A 24782-nucleotide genomic window follows, 5' to 3' on the forward strand; every position below is an offset into this window, starting at 1 on the left:
CTATATTCCATTATAAGCAGTAAAGTTAATCCTATCAGTTCCTGAGCAAAATGAAAAACCTGTTATTATGAAGCAACCCCTCCCTCAACCTGACTGTCCAGAGTCCCCCTCTTTCATGCTCAAGACTTGTGTGTGAAAAAAGAAACTGTGGGGAAAAAGTAAATCCAAAATTCCAAGTTGTGGATCCATCGTGATGAGATAACTGCCAATTATTTAATGTGTTTTAAAGCAAAAATTGCTCTTTTTTTCTTTATTACAATGCTTATATTTAAGAGATTCTATAAAAAATCCTTAACCCTAAGTATTAAGCTATGGCATGTTACTCAAAGATACAATAGTCCTACAGACATTACCACTAACTCAAATCTAACGGCTTAAGGAGAGAAAACGTGCTATTACTTTCTAAACAGATTTTTTTTAGTTATAATTTTTAGTAATTTTGCGTTTTTGTAATTTTTATGTTTTTTTATATTACTATTTAATGTTTAATTTATTTTTAGATTTAGTTCAGTTTTAGTTTACTTGCAGTAATTTTTCATGCTTTAACAATGGTTGTCAAAGTTTTTAATCTTATATTTCTGTTTTTTTTTTTTTTTTTGTTATTTCAATTAACAATTTTTTGGATCATTCTAGTATTAATCAACAATAACAGTACCATATAATTTATTGGCCGAAAATTAAAAAAATTTTGGTCAAGATTGGATGAATTCCTTCATCATGAGCTTATTTAATCTTGTTGCACATTTAAAAAAAAAAAAAAAACCTTACATAGGGTCCTAAGCCAATTCTAGGGAATTTATCATTTGTTTGGTTTTAAATTGAACCAGTAAGTAACCTCTTAACAAAACTATTTAGCATGCTACCTACTACTCAGAGCACTTGACTTCCTAAACTGAGTGTGTTAATGCTCTCGTGGTAAGGTAATCATATAAATCAAGGTGTCCAAAAGGACATCATTGCTTTGGTCTCCAAATCCCAGCAATCTTCAGCTGCTAATGTCTGCGGCCCCAGAGTCGTCATCTCTTCTGAGGCTCTGCAGCTTAAATCACATGAAGGAGCAGAGAAGCGGTAAGCTCGCTCTGTGATTGGTGGAGACACGATAACCTCAGTTCATATTGGCTGAATTCTGCACATAATGGCATTTTTAAAGAAGGTCTATATTGTGGAGTTCTGCAGTGGAGCATTAAGGGCCCGATGACTCTGTTCATCTTCAGAGGCCCTCAGTGCATTAGAAAGGGTATGGAAGGTCATTCATAATGAGGGCGTTTGGGGAGGGGGAAGCTTGGCTGTTGTTGGATCTATTCACGGAGATGATTCCAACACATCACCCCCATCCAACTCTCGCACTTCTGTCCTTTCAGTCTTTCTAAGTGTGTGCAGCTCATTCTGTAAGCTGAGTAGAGCTTGAAGATCCACAGTGGCAGTGTGTCACAAAGAACATCAGAGAAACACATCACACCTCTAACAACTGACACCAATGACTACTGCACTGCGTCCTACTTTCATCATACATTAAAAACAACGTGAACAGTTATGAAAAAGATTGTGCCAACTCTGAATTCTGATTAGCTGTCATGGTCAAACCCAAGCAATTGTAAAATTTCTGCTATATATTGTTTTACAATGGCTTGGTTTTTACTGTGGCATTCAATCCTAAAATGAATATACCGGTGGACACACACCCATTGAATTATGCATCAAAGCTGATAAATTGCAAGAAAAACATAAACAACCAACCATACATCTAATGAACTATATTACTTGGTATATAAAAAAAAAATCAATCATGTATAATAATAACATTTATTATTATTATTATTATTATTAATGCAAAATTACTATATATGGACATTTCAATACTCTAGTCTAATTTGGATAAATAAATAAAAAAGGGGGGGACATTTTAAGTAAAAACCATAAACTCAACTAAATTAAATAGTAAAAAACTACAAAATGTATTATTATTATTATTATTATTATTATTAATAATAATAATAATAATAATAATATGTTCCTATTATTTATATTAATCATAATTACTATTAAATCATTCAAAATTACAACATATACAAATACAATATTCTAGTCTCTAGAAATTATCAGGTTATGATTTGACAATATATTTTTAATAAAACCATAAAAGAAAATTCATGAAGCTACAAAAATATAGTTAAATTCTAAAAAAAAAAATGTAAATAAAAAAATATATATAAAAATATATAAATCATTCTATATACTTTTTAGTATTTCTTACTTTCATCTCCTAAAAATGTCTGAAAACTCTTCTGAATGTCTGAATGTTCTTTGCAACAGAAAATGGATGGAAATGGATTTTCAGCATAAGTTTTCATGAGATGCCTTTTAGTGATGTAGAATTTTAAGACACCGTTATCAAATCTTTCCAGAAATACAAGTCCAAAATAAGTAGCTTGGTTCACCAAAAGCTAAACCAAGCAATGCCATTGAGACAACCACGATCAAGAATTTAGTTTAATGCCAAAATCTGTCCTAATACCGAGGCAGAGGAGAAAAGAGCACATGACAAACTGCTAATGACCTGTGTAATCCTAATTAAACAGGATTCCTTTGCAGAGCCTGAAGCCATCCAGAGTAAGGCAGATACAAAAGTAAGAGCTGATGACATGATAAATTAAGACAAGTTCTGTTCCCACAGCGCAGTCTGTGCCAGAACAGTACCCAGGACAGAGTGTGTGTGTGTGTGTGTGTGTGTGTGTGTGTGTGTGTGTGTGTGTGTGTGTGTGTGTGTGTGTGTGTGTGTGTGTGTGTGTGTGTGTGTGTGTGTGAAATTGTGCCTGTGCATTCATACCATCTTATGAGTGTATATGCTGTACATGATTAACAGTGATGAAGGGTGGCCAGATCAAGTCCCGCTGAGATGCATTCCCCCCAAAAAAAATCCACACATTTGAGCGAACCGTCTCTCTTGGCGTTCAAACACCATGTTTATTCTGACACAGTCAGCGCATGCAGAGATCATACACAAGCAATATGGTGTCCCCCATGGGTGCAGCATACGGCCATGATGCGTGAGGAGACCAAGCCTTGGAATCAAATCAGTGCAGGAAGTGGTCAGTGCCAATATAATATGAGCAGGAAGTGAACAGACTCACACATGCCATCATATTTTAAATAAAGTGAATATATAAGCTGAATAAATAAGCTTTCCATTGATATATGGTTTGTTAGGATAGGAAAATATTTGGCCAAGATAAAACCATTTGAAAATCTGGAATCTGAGGGTGCAAAAAAACTAAATACTGAGAAAAATCACTTTTACAGTTGTCCAAATTAAGTTCTTAGCAATGCATATTACTAATCTAAAAATTAAGTTTAAATATATTTACAGTAGGACATTTACAAAATATCTTCATTGGACATGTTCTTTACTTTATATCCTAATTATTTTTGGCATAAAAGAAAAATCGATCATTTTGACTCATACAATATTTTTTAGGCTATTGCTACAACATATACCCCAGTTACCCAAAACCTTATGTATGAGCAACAGACATCTGGAAAATAAGGCAGTGCACCCCTAAAAGCTGTTAATAATTGTGGAGGGAGACAAACAGACAGCCAGACATCCTGAGGACTGAACTGCTGAGGTTCACTTGCGTTTCAGGCACCTGAAGCTCTGCCAAGAGGCTCTTTAAGCACAGACAATTGACAAAAGATGCTGATTTCCATAATCAGACGGTAAAGATTTCGAACACAGAGATTATCTCACTTAACAACACTTCTCACCCTGACAGACTTGTATTCAACACAGATTTAGACACACTGCTCCGTTGGTGAAAAGCCCTAATGATGAAGCACTAACGGGGTTATATCAGAAACAGACCAACAGACAAGTCAAGCAATCTCTAAAATTGCTCAATTGTACAGCTCAAACGACGGCATTAGCTGCAATTATCCTTTCATCTGTTCAGCGTTAGTCTTGTTAAAAGCGAATTCTGCCAGGATGCGATTTTGATCACAAAATAACTTTTTCTGTCAGTTTACTCGCACTTGAGTTCTTCTGCTTGATTATTTAAACACAAAAAAAGATAACTTTGGAAGAATTAATTTTTTTTTTTTACTATGTTCACAAAGGCTGCATTTATTTTATCAAAAATAAACTGAAAAAAAAATAATATTGCAATATTACAATTTAACAATAATGATTTTCTTATATTTAAAAATGTCATTTATTTTTATGATGACAAACGGAATTTTCAGTAGTCATTTATTATTAATAGCAATGTGGAAAACAGTTGTGATGCTTAATATTTAATAATATATAATCATATAATCATACAATTTTTTTCTGGATTCTGAAAAGAAAGTCCAAAACAACAACATTAATTTAAAGCACAAATCTTTTGTAACATTTTAAATGACTTTACTCGTCAGTATGGGCCTTTATCACAGCATCACGCTGCTCAAGTTACTCCCAGAGGAATAATCATACTGATTTAAATGTATTCTTAATATTATTTTGTTTACTCTAGCATTATATTTATTATAATTAATCTCCTGTTTGTACACAGTATAATGCTATTCAATCACTTAATCATGTAGGATATGAATCATTTAAGATGATCAATCTAGTTATTTTTGAATAATCATCGACGGGCTGGAAAGATTTTATTTGAACAACTATAATTTAATGTAATTATTGAGGATTGCATCGTAAAGTGCGTGCATGAAAAATGAGAGCATTATTATTTAATACAATAAGTTTCCCCCAAAATTTTAATTTAATCATGCGGTTTTTAGTCATAATTAATATTTCAGGCTTTGGCTAAGTTTCCTGCAGTTCTGTACTAAAATAAGGTCATCCGGCTCCTGGAAGTGTGATAAAGGCCAATTCAATAAAAGTGTCAAGCCATAGATCTTAGCTCATTCACAATGTCCATTCATCATTAATCATTGCTTTGAGTCAAATCTTTTCAATTAGCACATAAAATCAGTCTTCATTATAAGTTCATGAATCTGACTGGTCTGGTTTTCACACAGTTATCATATCACCTCAGAGGACTTCGGAAATTAAAAGCTCCATACCGATCTGTACAACTCTTAAAAACGTCTCCTTTTTGTTTTCCACAGAAGAAAGATAAGGGTGAGTAAAGATGAGGAATTTGTCATGTTTTGGGTGAACTAATCCTTTAAACATGCATTCCTTTCGCAGGATGTAAGGTGCTAATAATGGTCTCTTACAACCATTAGAGCAAAGATTAAACAGCATAGAAAGCACCCAGTGAACGTTTTCAGTGACTGGTCAGTGAGTCATGAATCAAGTAATGACAGAACACAGAATGCTCTTTCATTTTCTCTATCATCAAAACCTACAATAACCATAAAGTAAAGTGGGTTGAAAGATTCATAGCGTTCCCCAAAGTTTTATGAAATAGTCTTATCATCAAGGCCAGCCTTATCTTTGCCACCAAAACATATACTTAGATGTCAATAAGGAGAAGACATTAAGTTTTGGTTAAATCTCCATCCTGCTCTCATTAAGTGCAAGATTCAGATTCTAGAAGGTGCTGACATCTTAAAAATCCGAGCTCAGCTCCGTATCCGCTATTGATCGGCAGGTACTGTGGTGTCAGCATCAGGATCCCTTGGGGGATGGTCGGGTAACCCTTGATTACACTGTACACCGCAGTCTCTGAAAGTTGGGCGGGCTGGTGACGTCAACAGTAGGTTTGCGTGCAAATCTCTCGTGGCTTCCCTCGCAACCAACATCTGTCCAGAGGGACCACAACAGCTGGCCAGGGTACATGTCAGCGAGCAGGCCGGCTTTATCTTACATCAACCTGGCTTTCAGAGCAATGGATAAATCGTGTCACACGGATCAGCATTATCGCAGTAAACCCTCACAGATATAGATGGGGATTGAAGAGCGGGGATCAGAGAAAAACAAACAGAGAGTGATATATATATAGATCTGACACATTGCTCTTTAAATAATTAAACTTGTCAACTCAATCAAATGTCCAGGCAAACACCCAGAACATCACCATTATTGTGCTGACAGTACAGAAAATGCTACCTACTGGAAATGCCAATGCGTGCTCTTCCATCCTGCATTTCTTCATAAACCACTCCACTGCTACTTGTTCAATTGCAACTCTTGTGTAACTTCGTCCTGTTGCTATGGAGATGTCATCAACAATGGAACAGACACGATAATCATCAAAGCTCCCTCAATGTATAAACACCAAAACAGGTGGCTGTATGTGAACCAGACGATGTAAGTGACACAAGAGCTTCGGGGAACCACCTATATTACCACCTCTCAGGTGCCAAGTTCAGATCCTGCATTCATAACAGTGTCATGGAAACAGATGACAGGGTGTCATTTCTAGAGCACTCACTCTTCACCAGTCACTGCGAAGTCACTGTGCATTGCAGAAACATGCATGCATAAAACCACTAAACTGTTGCACCACTTTAGTGTAGTGGTCAACCGATACTTTTTTTTTTTTTTTTTTTTTTTGACAGCCGATATCAAAATCTTGGAAAGCAGGGGGCCAATAGCCAATATTAAGCTGATATAAATTTAATTTTTGTTATTAATATTAATAAGAAATTTGAAATCATTTGACAACGAATTAAAAAATAAATGTGTAAAATAAACATACTTACAGCATACTTTAGATGACAAAGTATTTTTCTCAAATTAATAAATAATTAATATTAATATAATTAAAAAGGAAGTAAACTGTAACCAACCTGGCACTCAGCATTCTGGGAAGTTTGTGTGCATTGGGAATCATGTTTTTCAAATAAAGCAAGGCTAGCACTTATCTTACATAAAGCACACAAAAAAAAATATATATGAATATTACAGTGGTCAAATGCATAAAGCAAAGCATAATTTGAAACCATGAGTTTAAAGTTTAAAGCAATTAACACAGACCGACCAGTCAGACAGAGAACAAGCGATCTTGCAGATCACATGCACACTTCACATGATCTCACAGCGGGATTCAACTAAGTTTGCAAGGTTTGTGAAATTAATTGTTCATTAGTCATTCAAAGATTTGTTTAAATTATATAAATGCATATTTGCTTAAGGCTGACTTCAAACGCGGAATTATTATAACATTTGCCTTTCTATTACAAATAATATATAAACAATCATTATAACACTTTCTGTATTAATTCCTTTGTTTAACCATTCTATCGGATTATTAGACAGACTTCTATCCGTATTAGACAGAACTGTAACAGTAAACAAGAGGAAGAATGTGAGCACTGTGTGCTCTTGCACAGGAGTTTGACAAAGCAGAAAAATTTATCAGCCGATGCCGATATTTGAAAAAAGACAAATATCGGCATTGGCGATATATCAGTCGCCCACTACTCTAGTGTACTGGATTTATTAAACCTGGTCTATTTTCACATAAAGCTAGATGAACTTTCAGATACAGACTTTGCTGCAGCCTGAAAATGAACTGCTGGTTTCGTCTGGTCAGAGGAGAACTGGCCCCCCGACTGAGCCTGGTTTCTCCCAAGGTTTTTTCTCCATTCTGTCACTGATGGAGTTTTGGTTCCTTGTTGCTGTCGCCTCTGGCTTGCTTAGTTGGGGACATTTCATTTACAGCAATATCGCTGACTTGACAGCAAATGATTGCACACTGAACTGAGCTAAATGATGACATCACAATTCAATGATGAACTGCCTTTAATTGTCATGTTGCATCATTGACACACTGTTTTCTTAATTAATGTTGTTCAGTTGCTTTGACACAATAGGTTTTGTTTAAAGCACTATATAAATAAAGATGACTCAACATACGCAGCAATACCAAGGTCATGACTTTGATTTCCAGGGAATGCATTCTGCTTAGTACAAAAGCACCAAGCACAAATATTTATCAAAAAGCACATTTTATTTAAAGTTAACTGCAGATGTATTTATCAGTATTTTCATTCCCTGAGAACTGACCTTATGGCCTTCTTGTTGCTAGTACCAGGATCTAGTTAAGTTTAATTTCTTTAATAAATTGAATATTTGTAATTATTATATAATTCTTGTAATAGTAATATTAAAATATTATTTATACATTTTATATTTTTATTTTTAATTAACTGAGCAAATACACCTTGTTCTTTATGCAAATAAGGGTTATTATAGGATGTGCTGGATTTGTAAACGTTAGCACTACTTGCTTGATCCAATTTTAAGATGCACTATTACCGAACAGAGAAGCTCGTGGTAAAGAGATTTATTTAAACTTTTTGTTTGTGCACATTTCCTCTTGATTACTGAAGCAATAATTTTAAGATCCTTGTGTGAAAATTGTACCTTTTGCTTTCTTAAAGCTATTGTTTAGGCACATTCACGTGAACAGTGTGCAACTGCCCCATGCAACACAAATTTTTGCACAGTTACTCGATTTGCATAATTCCTTTGCGAATCTGGTGCTAAAACAGTGCAGACGGCATGTGCAAATGATGCTAGCAGCAGGTGCAACTCATTATCAGTCTTTAAAAACCAAAAACAACATTTTCTTGAGGTCTGGATCCCTTAATTTGGTTCTCCTCTTGGCCGAAATTAATTATTCCTCTGTAAACCCCTGGGGATTGCACATCTATCAGATGTTTGTTTATTCAGACTCTTATTTTGCTGGTTTAATTTGCCCCTTACTGTCTCATTATGTAGAGTGATGCATGATTGCATAGCAAATCCACAATGAATCTGAAATTAAAGCAGACCTAAAATAGTCGTCTCATTCATTAAGTAGGCCAATGAGGCTAGAAAAATTTAATCAAATACCAAATGAACAGGCATACGGCTAATCATGACTTTGTGACCTAACAGAAAGAAAAAAATAATAATTCCCTAAAAAGTTAAATAAACAACTCTGAAAACTGAAGATACAACACTAAGTGGTAGAAGCTTTGCCAATATTTACTGTTGTCATGTAATATTAGTGTTGTTTGCTAAGGTTATCACTGTTACTATTTATCATACTAAGACCTGAGAATTTGAAATAACCCCTAAAGCTTAAGTATTACATTTTGACATTTTCCGAGTGATTTGAGTAAAGATCTGTCCGACAATAAAAAAATGTAACAAATATTTTATGGACTCACCTCTCACCCTAGCAACCACACACAACAACATAGCACAGCAAAAACTTCTGCACATGCAACACCATCCAGCAACCACCTCGTAAGCCCCTAGCATCATGATGGCAAATTTTGCACATGCAGCACTATCCAGAAAAACGCAAAACACCCTAGCACCACTGTTGTGAATTTTGTGCATGCATCACAATCTGGCAACTACCTAGATCACTGTTGCAACCACCTAGCAACTCCCTAGTAACAATGCATAACACTCAGCAAGTTTTGCACATACAAGAACCATCCAGTAACCTCCAAGATCCAAGATCGCCCTATAAACCACCAAGCAACAACCTAGTAACCATGCACAGTACCCTAGTATCATGGTTGCAAGTTTTGCACAACAAACCAGCAATCGCCTAGCAACACCCTGGCAACCACCCTAACTTCATGTTTGCAAGTTATGCACAAGCAACACCATCCAAAACCCACTCACATGCACAATATGCTAGCATCATAGTAACACGTTTTGGAAAAAGAAAAAAAACAATCATGCAACCACCAATGCCCTAGCAACCTTTAATTCCAAAAAGCCCAGAGCTCAAACTCGCACAAATAATTTGAATAAAGGAAAACCAGTTCAAACCCTGTGAATCTCAGCAAGGTACAAATACATTTTGAATGGCAAAGCTGTTAAATAAAATTGGATTAGTGCATTAAAGACAAGAACTAAAATGATATCTAGTCGAGTCGAGCATCACGGTTGACCACAGCCCCAGTGCTTTGAGGGAAGATTTTCAATTGAAACTTTACTCAATATTAAGTCATTGCGATCCTACATTAAATAAATAAATAAACAAAAATTTGTGCCCCAAAAGTTAAATATTTTGACCAGGTCAACCAAAGATGATACTGGAACATGAAACAAAAAACACTCATTCTTTATGGCTCCCTGCAGCAAAAGAGACTGTAATGTGAAAGGGTTGATCGGACACTAGTCTATCATCAGTGGATTAGTCATTCCCAGCGAGAACACACTCACACACACACACACAACGCACACACAAATCAGTTTCTCTGTTGCTGCAGCAACAGCTTACTTTCCATGTCAACTGCAAAGCTGTTTCTATGGAGACACGTATACAGAAAAAAACTCTTCGCTCCATAGCCAGGGAACAGATGGCAGTGAACTGTAAGAGTCACATGGAATGGCTTTACTGTTCTGACTAACTTGCAAACACACGCACACCATAAAAACACACTTAGTCTGGTTGACTATCCTTGTAGGGACCCTTCACAGGCGTAATGGTTTTTAATACTGTACAAACTGTATCTATCGCCATACACCAACCCTACACCTAAACATATCCCTCACAAAAAACTTTCTGGATTTTTACAATCTCAAAAAAACTCATTCTGTATGATTTATAAGCTTTTGTACCCGTGGGGACCTAAACTGAAACCCCATGAATTGGTGTGTAGTTAGGTTTAAGTCCCCACCAGTGTAGAAGAACCTGTATACACACACACACACACACACACACACACACACACATATATATATATTTTTTCATTTTAAAAATAAAATAAAAGTTTAAGTTAACATTTGTGTATTTCTTACAAAATAAAAATTCAAATGTCTCAAATTGATTCACAAATTATTTTATGAATCGGTTCAATGATGATCCCAACAGACTGATTCACTGCAAATGAATTGGAATTCACAGCAGCAGCCAACAAAGGACTTTAGGTAAGTGCATTTATTTTGCCTTGTCTTGCATAGCTATAAGGCTTTTAATGCTATATACAAAAATAAACAGCGGTTTTGGCATCCTTACCTGACTCCTGTCCTTGTCCACTTTCTTAAAACACTTATTGAGGGACAGATTGTGCCTGACTGAGTTCTTCCACCCCGTGGGGGCGCTGGCAAAATAAGGGAAGTGTTCCAGGATCCAGTTGTATATGTCTTTAACTGGCAGTCTCTTGGAGGGGGCATCTTCTATAGCCATGAAGATGAGGCAACTGAACGAATAAGGGGGTTTGCAGTTCGGGTTCTGCTTGGCGTCATAAGGGAGGTCCGAATGGGCCGGAGAGGGCGGGGTGTCATCATCCAAGTCCTGGACGGGGCTGACGCTCCTCAGCACGGGGTCACCGAAGCTGTTGAGCAGGTTCTTGCTCTCGTGGAGCCAGTTGAGGTTGGTGAGTTCCTCGTCCTCCATGCTGCCCTTCTCCAGTTTGATGGTGGGAAGAGCCAGGTCCATCTCCTCGGCCTCCTGCAGGGCACGCGTGATGGAGCTCGCCTGATAGAACTGGCTCAGGCCGTTCGTGAAGCTGACCCCGGAACTTTCCGGCTTTTTACTGGGAGGCATAATTGGACCCATTTAGACCAAGGCTCCTGTGGAAAACACCAAGAGAACATGATCACAATCACAGAAGGTCAAAGGTGAAAATAAAACGCATTAAGAGCACCATTTGGGATAGCGCCAGTGACTATGAAGTGACTACTTCACATATATTTTGAAATATTTCTCAATCCGAATCCACTATTGTAGAAGTTTACAGTCTTGAAGGATGACTAAGATCACTTGATGTTCAGATCACTACAGGAAAGTCTTGTTTCCATCCAAGAGACAAAACAATCTCAGAGAGCACAAAAGAACGAGACTATGAGTACCATCCAAGTCTGCTCTCGGAGATGATTGAACAGCTATTGAGCAACTGAAGATGCCTTGCTATAGTGTGAAATATTTCTAGTAAATGGAATATAACACTCAAGGTCATCGACAAATGATCTGCTCTGTCTGTTTTATGTGCTCTCAACTGCTCTTTTTATAGTTGCCATAAACAGATAAAAACACAGACATCAATACATGTCACAAATGTGATATAATGATCAAATAAGACTGTAAAGACATGTATAATGTTACAAAAGATTTCGATTTCAGTTCTTTTGAACTTTCAATTCAAACAATACTGAAAAAAGTGATGATAATAAATAAAAAAATTCTTAAACAGCAAATCAGCATATTATAATGATTAATGAGCAAATTGAATGCGCACACATATCCATGAGCTAAATCGTCGCTATTTTAAGATGTCACCACAACCAGCTAATTTCTGACATAGTTTAAAAATAAAATGTCAGCTGTGGTATCACTAATCTAAAAATTGCCGACTATCTATTTCAATACAATAACCCATAAAGAAGTGGGTGTGACAGAGGGAAAAGACACTACAGGTGCAGGTCAATCACTGAATCAAATACTCTGAACATGACACCAGAAAAACAGACTGTGACCGTCCCCGTGATCTGTCACAAAGATCAATTTGTGTGGCGCTGTCTCTACGGTCTCGCTTTCTCGCTCTACACACCCAGTCCATCTGCAAAAGCAATGACTAGAAAGTCACCATCAAACATTTAAACATGATACTGGCAAAAATAATTCTATGAAAACAGAAAAATCTAACTCTTCAAAAGGCAGATTTTTATTTTATTTTTTAAACACCAAGACCTCTGCTTTACACTGCTTGTCATTCAGAAAAAGAGAAATGCTTCGAGATTATACTTGAGCGCTGTGGAGAGAGCAGGATTTTGAAGTCCTCTTGTTCAAACCAGCCATCCACGCATTGAAATGCAACACGGACACTAAAATCATTCATGAAAAATCAATGTACTGCATCTTTCCAATGAGGAGGCGCTCCGGTCCCGTGAGGCGCTGCACAGGAAAATTATATTACAGCTGACAGTAAAGTAATTTAATTGCACTGTTGCCATGACAACACAGGGCTCTGTTTAGGCCTAATTTGCTGGCAACTGCCAATTGTGTCCCAAGAGACTCGAAACATCATTCTTGACCATTATTTTTGACTTCAAAGAAAGTTTTTGCTAAATTCTTCTGAGTATCACATGACAAGGAAGTGTGATGATGATGTGAATTCCCTTTCCGCTCCCATCCTGACTTATTTTAGAACAAATTTTCGTACACAGTATTTTGCGAATTCATTTCAAAATGTGACAGCTTTTCTTTGAGGGTGTCTTTTGAAACTCTTCGTAATAGTTTAACATGAACTGAAACATGGGAAGCAAGTTTATAACACTCTGCTCTTAAAATAGCCTCAAAAATGTAAACTTTAACACGGACTCTTAAGGCCATCTGCACTAAACTGAACGACGACTGGAACCAAAAGAAAAGAATAGCATGCATACATAAGTTATTGTTGTGAATGACGCATTAAGCTCGGATCTTTCTGCAGGATCATGTTTCACTGGCAAATAGCTGTAAATGTGCTCCAGTTGTGCGTCCAGATGACAACAGAAAGCCAGATCACAGAGGGTGGGTTAAAGCTACAGATAATCATGCATGAAGCTCTGATCAGAGCCCAAATACCATCTGCCTGTCTAAATCAACATTTGTTTGGCAGCCTCATCACGAATCCGTGATTAAATGCATGCATACATGCAGTTTGTGTTTAATACAGTCATATACAGTACATCTGCATATGCAAACTACCGGCCGTTGGGGCTTGAATAAATTAACGTCCACCCATGTCCGCCATGTGTTAAAATGCATAATGATATTCTACATTCAGCTATGTTCATTAACATCCCAGTATGAGTGACATGAAGACAGCACAACGACAAAGAACAGCACTTTGCTCCCTCATCACCCATCTTAACATCTGACTATTAACCACATACACGAGTGCTAAGAGAGATCTTCTGTTCAACATGCAGACGCATACCGTCCTGATATTACAAGCAGGGTGACTGCCGAACTGTCATTGTTTGGCTCGCTTGATCGGGAGAGCTGCGTTAAAACAAGCGCAAAACTCATTTAAAGTGGGTGAAGAACAAGTAATGAGTCTATTCATGCTGGTCATAAATCGCTCACCGAGTCGCTCAGCCACAAAAACAAGAAAAAGTCAACTCTGTGCAGCTCGACTTCTAATATGCCGCACTCTCAACAAATGATTCAAATTAGACTAAACTAGATTTTTACAAGGTCAGAAGAAAATGCAACATGTTCAGAATTCTTAAATGGTTGCCAGGATGTTGCTAAGGTGTTCTAAATGTGTTTTAGCCCGTTGTTATGGTGTTGTGAAGTGCCGGCATACTGGATTAACTCAAAAGCTCCCCAGTCTTCTTCTGTTTTCAGGCAAACCAGGTGATAAACCAGATGTCAATGTGGTTTAAATGATTGCAATGTCCTAGAAAAAATTGTTTTGCTGCTTGAATATAGAAGTGTTTTTTTTTTTTTTTTTTTTTTTTTTTTAAGGACTACACTAGAATAAATAATCCGATTTAAGGATACTTTGACAAGAACTTAAGCTTTACATCAAAACAATTGCCATCCATCCCACAAGACTCCCATTTCCTTACATCACACTTAATATCAACCTGACACATAAACGGGCCTTTGAGAAAAAGTAAAAACAAACTCTGTACCTGCTCGGAGATATCATTCATAAGCTTGGCGTAGGCTTCTCTCAGCTCTTGTGACAAACATTTTCCTTCCCTCTAGACAGAAACACATTTATATGTAATCTCACACCAGGGTACCCATATTTCCGAAGTACGTAATAGTTCTCTTTTGACGGCATAAACACTTCACAGCCTACGTCAAAGTGCCGGCAAGCCTCGACTCATCTGCCTGGATTGTTTACCTGGAAGATTTCTCTCAAAGGGTGTGACCTGTGGAAACCCCTCCTCCTGTGGAATCACAGGCTTTGAAACCTGACTGGAGAAGCCCCGCCCCCGTCGCAGCTGATTGGACGCGGGTCTGTGAGCTCATATGAGCTGCAGAGACATGTTTCAATGAAAACGGAGACAAAAAATGTCATTTACATGAGGAAAAAAACAGAAGACGACTTAGCTGGAGGACTCCTGGCATTTTCAGGTAATCCACGTTTGACGCCATGAAAACAAATCCAGACTTTCCTCTCGGCTCGAACAAGAAAAAAAGTCATGTGCTGTCAATACTCAAGGAACGAAGGAGAGGTGAAAGGTCACTTTCTCTCTGCTGCAGTGGCAGTAAATAGCTGCACTCAGCCTGATTTTAGACCTGTTCTCTTATCACTCCACAACAGAGAAGTGGCAGGTAGGGATTTCATACGGCTCAAAGCAAAAACCACGTTCAACTCAAAGCCTCGACTAAGCAGACACAAAACAACCACTCAGCGTTCAAATAGCCCCAATTACACAAGAAATAATCAAAGGGCTTTAATCTTGGCATGAAAAAAAACATTACAAAAGTTGCAAGTCTTTTTATCCCATCTGAAACTACAGCTTTTAATTACAGCTGGTCTGCGCAGCTCTCTTCTCACAGTATTGTTATGCCCAAAGCAAAGTATTGAGCAAGAGTTTCCACAGCTTAACGCGGTTATCGTGGGTAAGTACTTGCGGTAATGATTTATGACCACTCTTTTGATTAATCTACCCAAGTGTACTTATTCAAAGCCAAAAAACCTTGTGCACAGACTGTCTGTGAACAATTTCACTGAAATGCTGGTTCACACAAGTGACTCAAAGTTTCAGATTTGTCAGAGCATAACTTTCCTTTCATTCTTGACCAGGAATGTTCCAGGTTTAATACAAGGTTTGTTTAACAATATTCGGATAAATGTTTGACAAATATTTCAACTTTTAAAAACATTTCTTGAGACCCAGACTAGACAAAATACGTAGCTCGTGAGATTCTGTCTTATCTCATCACGCTCTCTCTTTTCCGTCCCAGAGCAAGGCTTCATTATACCTTCTGTGAAAGAGGTGAGAGCAGACAATATCTTAAACTGTAGCTGAACACATCTGGTGTATTAATGAAGTTCTGGCTGAGTAGAATACACTTTCTAGTGCTGTGGAAGCTACTTTGAAACTATAGCTTGTTAACCTACAATTTAATGTAGTCACCGTACTACTACAAGATACTAACCACTGATTGAAAAATTAATTCTATATTTATTCTGTATAAATATTGAATATCTTTTAATATAAACATTACACATAAATACTTATTTATAATAAAAATAATATTAACAGATGTAATTTAATTAGATTATAATTATTGGCAGGTAAACAGTAATTATTTTAATGAATACAAAAAAACGCATCAAACTTATATTCAGACTAGATCTGCATCATCTGCATGATTATAACAAAAATCATAACTGTCGATTATTTCCTTGAAATTGTAATTACGAATATTAATTACGATGATCACATTGATGATCACTCAATTGATTACATTGAATGATGTTTATACCATTGTTTGATGCAACTGCATATTTTTATATGAAAGTAAAAAAGCTAACTGAAAAACTTTTCTATAGTATTAAGCTACAAATGTCAACTATACATCCGATTGGTTTCTTCTTTAAATTAAGCCTATAAAAAGTAAAAATATTAATGGTATTAAAATGTTATACTAATTTTTACTAATTTTTTTTTTTAAATGTAGAAAACGTATCTTAAGCATGCAGAATAACGTAAGTCAACTTTATACAATCAATTGCAGCTTTGAACGATTACGTAATTGTGCCAATCCATAATTGTAATCGCAATTAGAAATTAGATTTAATGTGCAGCCCTAATTCAGACTAAATATAAATTTAATATAAAATTTAACTAAACAGTTGAAAACACAGCCATGAAAGGCAACATTTAACTAAATATTATTCATATATAAATAGAAGACCTAAAATACCATGCAGATTCTTAAATCTGTGAAAAAACAAAAACAAATTCATCAGGACATTTATTCTCCAAATGAACCGATTCATTAGGATGAATCAGATTTTCCAGAGCCACATATGAGAGCATGTCTGATTGCTGACTTAACTCGCGCGACAGTATTTAAAAAAAAAAAAAAAAAAAAAAACACATGCAAGAGTGAAAACAGCAATGTAGCTTTATGGTCGCACTACACTGCTACAACTTGTAAAGAAAAAGACTCTTGGAAAAGCTAGTATTTTGAAAACAACTGATTTAATAACATGCTCCTGAAAAGTCGGAAAAGTCTACAAGTCACATGCACATACAAGTCTTGAATGCTCATTTCCCCCCCTCCTAAGCCATCCAATTTGAATCCTAACAAGTTTATTTACTAGAACAAAAATACAGTCAACAAAGATGTACCCTTATACCTAATTCTGCCATTTCAGTAGTATCTAAACTGTCCTTCATCTAGATCTATACGGTATCTGTTTCAAGTTGAGCACATAAAGCTGGATTTAAGATATGATATTCTAAAACTGTTTTATCTCACAGTGCCCAAAAAGCAGATTACCATGAATGTTCTACCTAGTAGCTGAGAGTTCATTAAAGCAAAAACAGAGACTCAATAGTGTCAGAGGCTGCATATATTTTCCCCGCAGAGGTCATTAGGGTAGATTATCACTGTTCTGTGGAGGCAGAAACTCCCAGTTCCTGTTCGTTTCAGCTGTGGCTGGGTTGCTGCCCACAAGGTTCAGTCAGGCTGCAGCAGCAACTGTGTCCCCACTGTTACTCGCAGGCACAGGGGCGTCCCTTACCCTGGTAACAAGAGGATGACTGGGACAGAGCGACAAGCGGTGTTAAATCTTTCACCCATGAACCCCAGGGGATCACCACCATTTCTCTTCATTTCCATCGGAATCTGAGACCTCATTAAAACTGTCCGATTTCCACCACATCTCAGCTTATTACCGCCACGGCTTCATTCTTTTTCCTTACAGATACATCAGAGGCAAAGGGAGGAACAAATTGAACAAGAGCTTTGAATAAATGCTGTAATGGATCTCCATACAAGTACAAAGCTGTGTTCAGCCGTGGATTTATATCCATAATGTAATCATGCTTAATGGATCTCAAGCACATCTACCAACCCCCTCATGCAGCCTCCACCACTACCATTCTGACAGCAGGGTTAAGAACTCCAGTCAGCCTGGCTATAAACAGCACTGGACTTTTTCTTTGTGCTTGGGTCACGATCCTGTGGTATACTGGATACCCATGCTATGAGACAGCTAGCTAGTAATTAGTAACAATCAAACATTTCTAAAACATTTTAAAGAATATATAGATGTAAAAAATATATTATTTAGACAGACAAACAGACAGACAGATAGAATGTGTATGAACAGTATTTTTCATAAAGTATTTTAGAAAAGATTATGTTTTATGTTACACATTAACTTAATACAATTATACATATTGATAAAAATATATAAAATATATATAAAAAAATAAACACGATAAAAATTCTGAAATTAAATTCTGAAAATACATATTCTGATTTTAAAACTGTATAATATATAATAGTATAACAATTTATATTTACAACAAATGAGAAGAAAAATGCATATGGTAATGAATATTTATAATGTAAATCTACTTTTTTTCTTCAAATTTTCTATATTTAAAAAAAACATTATTAAACTGATGTTTTAATAAATTATTAAAAAATTATTATTTATATATATATATATATATATATATATATATATATATATATATATATATATATATATATATATATATATATATATATAGTAATTATTATTATTATTATTATTATTATTATTATAATAATCTGTGATGTTAAACTGGTTGGGCCAGGACACATGACAAATCCCCAACAGTAAACTACCTCATCCTATTTATAAGGTACTGACACAGAGTTCAAATGTCCTGTGTTCACACTAGACAGACAAAACCTGTTGCGACGCGGTGGTGTCCTATGAAGACACGGTTCACTGTTTCATCGCCAAGCAAGTGTCCCAACAAGGTCCATCGCCCAACACAAAATTAATTTGCTGAATTCATAAACTGTATTTTCCTGCACTCAAACCTGCCAATCTAAAGGAAACGCTGTGTATGGTGTTTGAGGTAACTTGTGAATTACCATAGACTTATAGTCTAAATAAAACAATTTGCAACCATTACTGTTATTACATTTGTATACAGTACAAAACTTTGTATTGTGCTTGCTATAGAGTGTGTGACGTCATGCACTGCCGCCGGTGGCAGTTGACATCCGTGGTGGCAACCCTCACAGCCCTAATTTCAGCTTCTACTTTGAATTAAACCAGGGACCTTTCTCACAGCAGTTACGATCTTCAACCATTAAGCAACCACCACCCAGGACAGGCCTGCGTGGGGGCCGGAGGCGACATATGGTGATAAAATCAGAATGGCTGCCGCTCCCAACCCAGCAGAGAGGAACCGCATTCAACGATAGTGAATCTGACAGAGCTGCTGCATTGATGCATATGTCCCACTACACCACAGAGGTTTTATCACATCGCAAATCAAATGGACCTGGCTACCATGGAGCTTTTAAACCATAGACACACACCTTGACATTCAAATTCCCTCAGAATTCTCCTGCCATAGGTTTATATCTTGGCCATGATGCTTCCCAGACGGTGCGATTGCGCAGCGGTCGAGCTGGGCTGAGGTTTAACATTTCACAGAAGGTCAGTGAGCATAGTGTGATTTGAAATCCAGCAGCTTTATCTCTATTGTAGAAACCGGCCATCTCCCCATGAATGCCACTGCCCTGCTGGGGCTCAGCTAATGCAGCAAAGCATCCAGGCATGAGAGTACAGGCTAATCTAATCCCAATGACAGAGGCGCGAGCAGAGGAAAACGTCCGCACAACCCTCTAACACATGTACAAGCATATCTCAACAGGAAACATGGGATGATGGGTAACTGTATCCTAGTCACCACGCTCAACCTGGGGCTGCAGTATGATGGAGTAAGTCCCTGTTGCTGCGAGCGTCGACTCGGGACTTGTGGAGAACACCCGGGAGACAGGAAATTGAATTTGCCTGTGTATCGGTGACAAGGGAAACCCAGTTAAAAGCTGAGTCCAAGGAAGCAGGGCCTCAAGAAGAGAGGACACTTAATGAAAATCAAGACGCTGCTCACCCAAACCCCTCAATTCAGCAGATACAAAGTTTAAACAGACCTACAAAAAGTTTAGAAAAAAAGTGTTTCACTAGCCTGATGCCACTGAAGCGTTTTAAGCTCCTAAAAGAATCTATGTACTGGTCCTATATAGACTACAGAAACCAAGATGCTTGAAAAAAAAAAGAATAATAAAAAATAAGTTAAATATAGCATCAAGAATTTATATCCCCAAACTCAAGCAACTTTTACAGGGATATTAAAGGTTCTGGTATCAAGTGACATTAAAATGCATTATTTGATCAAAAAGCCTTGTCAGAATATCCATGTAGATACAGTCAGTTACCTGATTAAAATGCAATTAAATAAAAAATAATTACATCTTGGGCTCAAAAAATAAAGAAATAAATCACATGGATTCAAAGTATGGCCTAAAGAAAAATTAAGTTAAATTTACAGCTTGCTTATCGGTCATATCAAATCATTATTGTAATATATAAAGCAATCATGCAGTGCAGACTATGTATAAGGATAAAGTAAATAAATACAAATAAATAATAATAAAATAAATATTTGCATTTAAATAGTAATATAAATGTGTTTACTTAATATTTGAAATTTAATGTTAACATTTTTAATAAAAGATTTGCTCAGTAGCATATACACAACATATTCTCATTGCTTTTTAATTTCAGTCATATGGATATTACTTTTGTCACCCAATCACCTTCAATAACAGATAACTCTTAATTTCAGAAACAATTAGAAACAATAAAACAATCTGTAAAGCTGCTTTGAAATGCTTCGTATTGTGAAAAGCACTACAGATATAATGTGAATTAAATTGAACTGAATATTTTTTTGACTGTGGTGTTAAGAAAAGCACAATTTCACCAGTATTGACTACTGAAACTAGTACCATGATTGACAGCCTTACTATACAGCAAGAATCTGGTTCCTGACAAGAAAATAGTTATTTGCTGAAGATAAGGTGCTGCAATGAACCACTGAAGAACTTCATTTTCTGAGGGTATGTGCAGGCAGGGGAAAGACAGCTTCTTCCTGTTCACTCAGGCCGCTCTAACAGGCTCCTAATGAAGGTGCGCCTCACGGGAACTTTTCAGTTGTAGTTTTTCTTTCTTTCTTCTTCAATCCCAAAAGGAGGGAGGGATCAGAGTATGGCTGCTTTAGGTTTAATAGCCACGATAAACGGGCACAAACTGTCTCGCTGCGCAGTGCGTTTCATTAGTAAACAGCACTCAAGACGGCAGTGTTATTCGGTACAATAACACGTAACAATACAATTAATGCTGTTACATGCAGGCGGGGCTGCGGTCTCGGGAGCACGGGGAAGATTATAATTGTTCCAGTCTGACTACCTCTGGGAGCCTGCAGCGGGAGCATTTATTACCGACCGAGAGAGATAGAGCGAGAGCGAGAGCGAGAGCGAGAGAGAGAGAGAGAGAGAGAGAGAGAGAGAGAGAGAGAGAGAGTAAGAGCAGCAGCTATACAGACATCCCTACTCTTCCAAACCCTAGTGAGCTGCCTCAATCTATACTGACTTTTAAGCCAGCATCCTAAAAACTTGTGACTTATTTGGAACAAAAAATAAAAAAGTAGCAAAAAATGTCAATTATGAAAAAAATCTAAACCAAGTGTTTAAATACAAATTTGAAAAAAATTGTAAATGTAAATAGAAATAAGACTGCAAGTACAGATCAAATATCCCATTTGAAACATGGCCTCATAAGCATAAGAGTACATAAAGAGTACATAAAGATAGTTTACAATTTTTCTTTTAAAATTAGTTTTAAATTACACAGAAATATTTATACAGATACTTTTCAGTACTGAATAAAATGTAAGTTCATTACTATTTTCTCCACTGATCTTGTTGCAGTGCATTCTGGGATTGCATCCTCTGTGAACAGTACATGCACTGCAGCCATGGCTAAAACAGGTTAATTTAACAAGCACTACGTTTTTGTAACAAACTTGGCCTTAATATGACGACTCACTAGGTTTCAGAGCAAAGCAACTGACTCTAAAACAAACAGCAACTGCACAGGCACCGCATCCTTTTTCTACATTTACTACTCAAAGGAGAAGGCAGCATGCAAACCTTTAAATGAAAGTATATATGTCCCCGACCGCAAGCATTTTCAGAGCACATTCCTTTTGATCTACGTCTCCAATGTCTTCCAGAGGAGTCAATAAAAGCTATAGAGCAGCTCCTTTACGAGCCCTCCAGATATATATTAGAGGGGTCTCACCGATTCAAAGCACCGCCATAAACACAATGGCAGGTCTGGCTCAGTGATAAGCCTCTCTTAGTGGAGACTGATGTTATCAGAGCGAGCACTGGACTGAGAGAAGGACCAAGGTGACGTTGAAGTCCTTCGAGGGAGAGAGAGACCATCAGGTCAGTAAATCACAGTTCAGTGTCTGACACATGTCTCTATCCCTCGCACGCGGGCACACCACAACTTTCCGCAGAAATCCTACTAGATGATTCATCTTAATCTTTAAATCACCAAGATCAGAAACGTTGGATGATAATACCATCTTCTGGATCCACCTCTAATCACCCAGCATCCTCCTCTACAAACAAACAGTGACATAAACGTTCATGTAAATTAACCACATTAAAGATACAGTATGATAGTAAACGTACCTACACCTTCCAATCATGCTGAGAACTTTCCAACTGAGCTAATGAGATTTTCTATTCTGTAAACCTAAACCAAGGTATCGCAAAAACCTCTTTGCTTTTACTTTAAGACATTAAGTATATTTATTTAGCCATTTTCTTTATTGGGTCATTTACCGGCCCCTACAATGTCGACAAATCCTGACCCTCACACTCCAGCTGAATATGTCCCAGAGGTCAACTGTGGTCACGGAGATAAGCTACCATTCATCAATGTGGCAGGCGGCACTCCTGAATTAAGCTCATGGTACCAGAGAAAGAGGTTCCACATCAGCGCTAAACGAAGCCGTCTCAGTGATAGCGTGGTCAGTGGAAGCATGTGAGCGAGATTCTCAAGCTCTCCTGCTCATTTGACCTGCTCTCAGCTCCACATTCATACACTTTTCATATAAACCAAGATCTATTATGTTGTTTATGTGCTTGTCTTTCACAACGCTTGTAAAGCACAAATTTATGAAAAGTCCTCAAAAATATACTGTACGTGAAAAGACTTTAAAGGGGCTAATGAAAGAGGGAAATAATGTCATTTTTAAAGCTAATATTGCCAAAAGGTATCTTTGTATCTGAATATGCCTCCTATTTTACAGCATGCAAAAAACAGAGAGAAATGTCTTAGCATCCACTTTACTATCCCATAAGGCTGCGGGGAAGAGTCATCACTGGCAACATCAATACGACTGACATAAAAAAATAAAATAAAAAGGTTTTAAAACTGTATTCATGCTTCAAACAGGCATACTTGGAATAAAATAATTTCGAAAAAAAAAAAAAAAATCTCAATAATCGCAAACCCTTATATACAGTATAGAGAAAGAGAGTCAATTTTGGAGTTGACGAAGATACAGTCAATGTGAGGTCACCTCGAGTATAAGCATATATATTTTTGTGTGTGTAAAGGCAGTGCTGCGTGTGCATTGACGGCGGATCTTAGCATGAGCTGCACGGTTCATCTGTAAAGGATACAGCCCTTAATGAGGTGAGTAAAACAGCTGCTGTCTGCAGCACTAAATTTAGGCAGTCGAAATCACACACGCATAAACGTGCACACACAAATACTCACACGCCGGCAGTGCTGGCGCAGCATAATTAAAATATTATTCATTGCATTTGATTTACCATTAAGGTTAAATGGTTGCAAATTATTTATTCCTCAATTAAACAGAACATGAGCAAAGGTGAACACCATTAAATTGTAAATACGTGTGTCAACAGTTTCCCCCCGTTTTTTTTTTTTTTTTTTTACATTGTGGCATTATTAAATGGAAATTGTGCCCGTGGCGGAAACAGAAATTCGACCCAGGTGAAAATACAAATGAACCCAGCTGTCATTTGCAAAACACAGGCTCTTGATGAAGGCAGGAATTATAGAAAACAGCTGCTATGTCATTAACAGACAATCCATGATACTGATAATTCAGTGCTAACTAAACTCAAGTCCTTCATCTGTAGGTTCTCATGGAAAATAATCTAATCTGTGCATTTTAGGATAGATCTATTCACTGAACATTGCATTCTGCAAAATGTTAGACGGGTTAGATGATATGGGTAAGATTATATTACACATATTCTTCTGAAAAGAACTGTTTAAAATAAACATAAAAAGTGAACGTAGAGAGAGAGAGAGTGAGAGTGAGATTACACAAGTTTATGATACACTTACTCAGCTGACATAACCCAAATTATGGCAGCAGAATTAACTAAAAAAAAACTTCAATAATTGCACACATTTACCTCAATACAGGCCTACTGTGATGTCTGCAGTGCTGGAGGCAGTACTCCAGTTTCCCAGCGTGCTACCAATGTGGAACAACTTATTAAAATATTCTAACAGTGGCACAACACCACTACTTTTCAGTAGATTACTAAATAACCATTGATGAAAACATTAATAAACTGAAATTATTAGAATGAATGAGAATCTGAAATTCCGAATTTCTTCCCATCTATATAATTTAGAGTGCATCTCAGCCTTTAAATGTTGAGTGTCTCCATCATTGTGTGTAAACAGGGAATAAAATATGCATACAAGAAAGAAATATTGAAAGTCTGAAAGAAAAGTTTGCAGTGAGTATGATTCTTTAAAAGAAATGAATAAGCATTAAA

The 24782-nt window shown here is 36.9% G+C and overlaps 1 protein-coding gene across 4 annotated transcripts in view; it reads right to left on the reverse strand.

Annotated features, from left to right (window-relative positions):
• Positions 1 to 24782, reverse strand: part of LOC127933317 (forkhead box protein N3-like) — a 78642-nt gene that overhangs the window by 43383 nt on the left and 10477 nt on the right. For 3 of the 4 annotated variants that reach the window (XM_052530214.1, XM_052530217.1, XM_052530216.1), the window contains exon 2: positions 10920 to 11476. In XM_052530214.1, coding sequence (XP_052386174.1) covers positions 10920 to 11462 — 543 coding nt within the window. In that variant the 5' untranslated portion in view covers positions 11463 to 11476. Of the gene's footprint in view, positions 1 to 10919; positions 11477 to 14527; positions 14736 to 24782 lie in introns of those variants that run through there. The other variant, XM_052530215.1, reaches the window with a different exon arrangement.

Source organism: Carassius gibelio, chromosome A17 (genome assembly GCF_023724105.1).
Source record: "Carassius gibelio isolate Cgi1373 ecotype wild population from Czech Republic chromosome A17, carGib1.2-hapl.c, whole genome shotgun sequence".
Lineage (NCBI taxonomy): Eukaryota > Metazoa > Chordata > Actinopteri > Cypriniformes > Cyprinidae > Carassius > Carassius gibelio.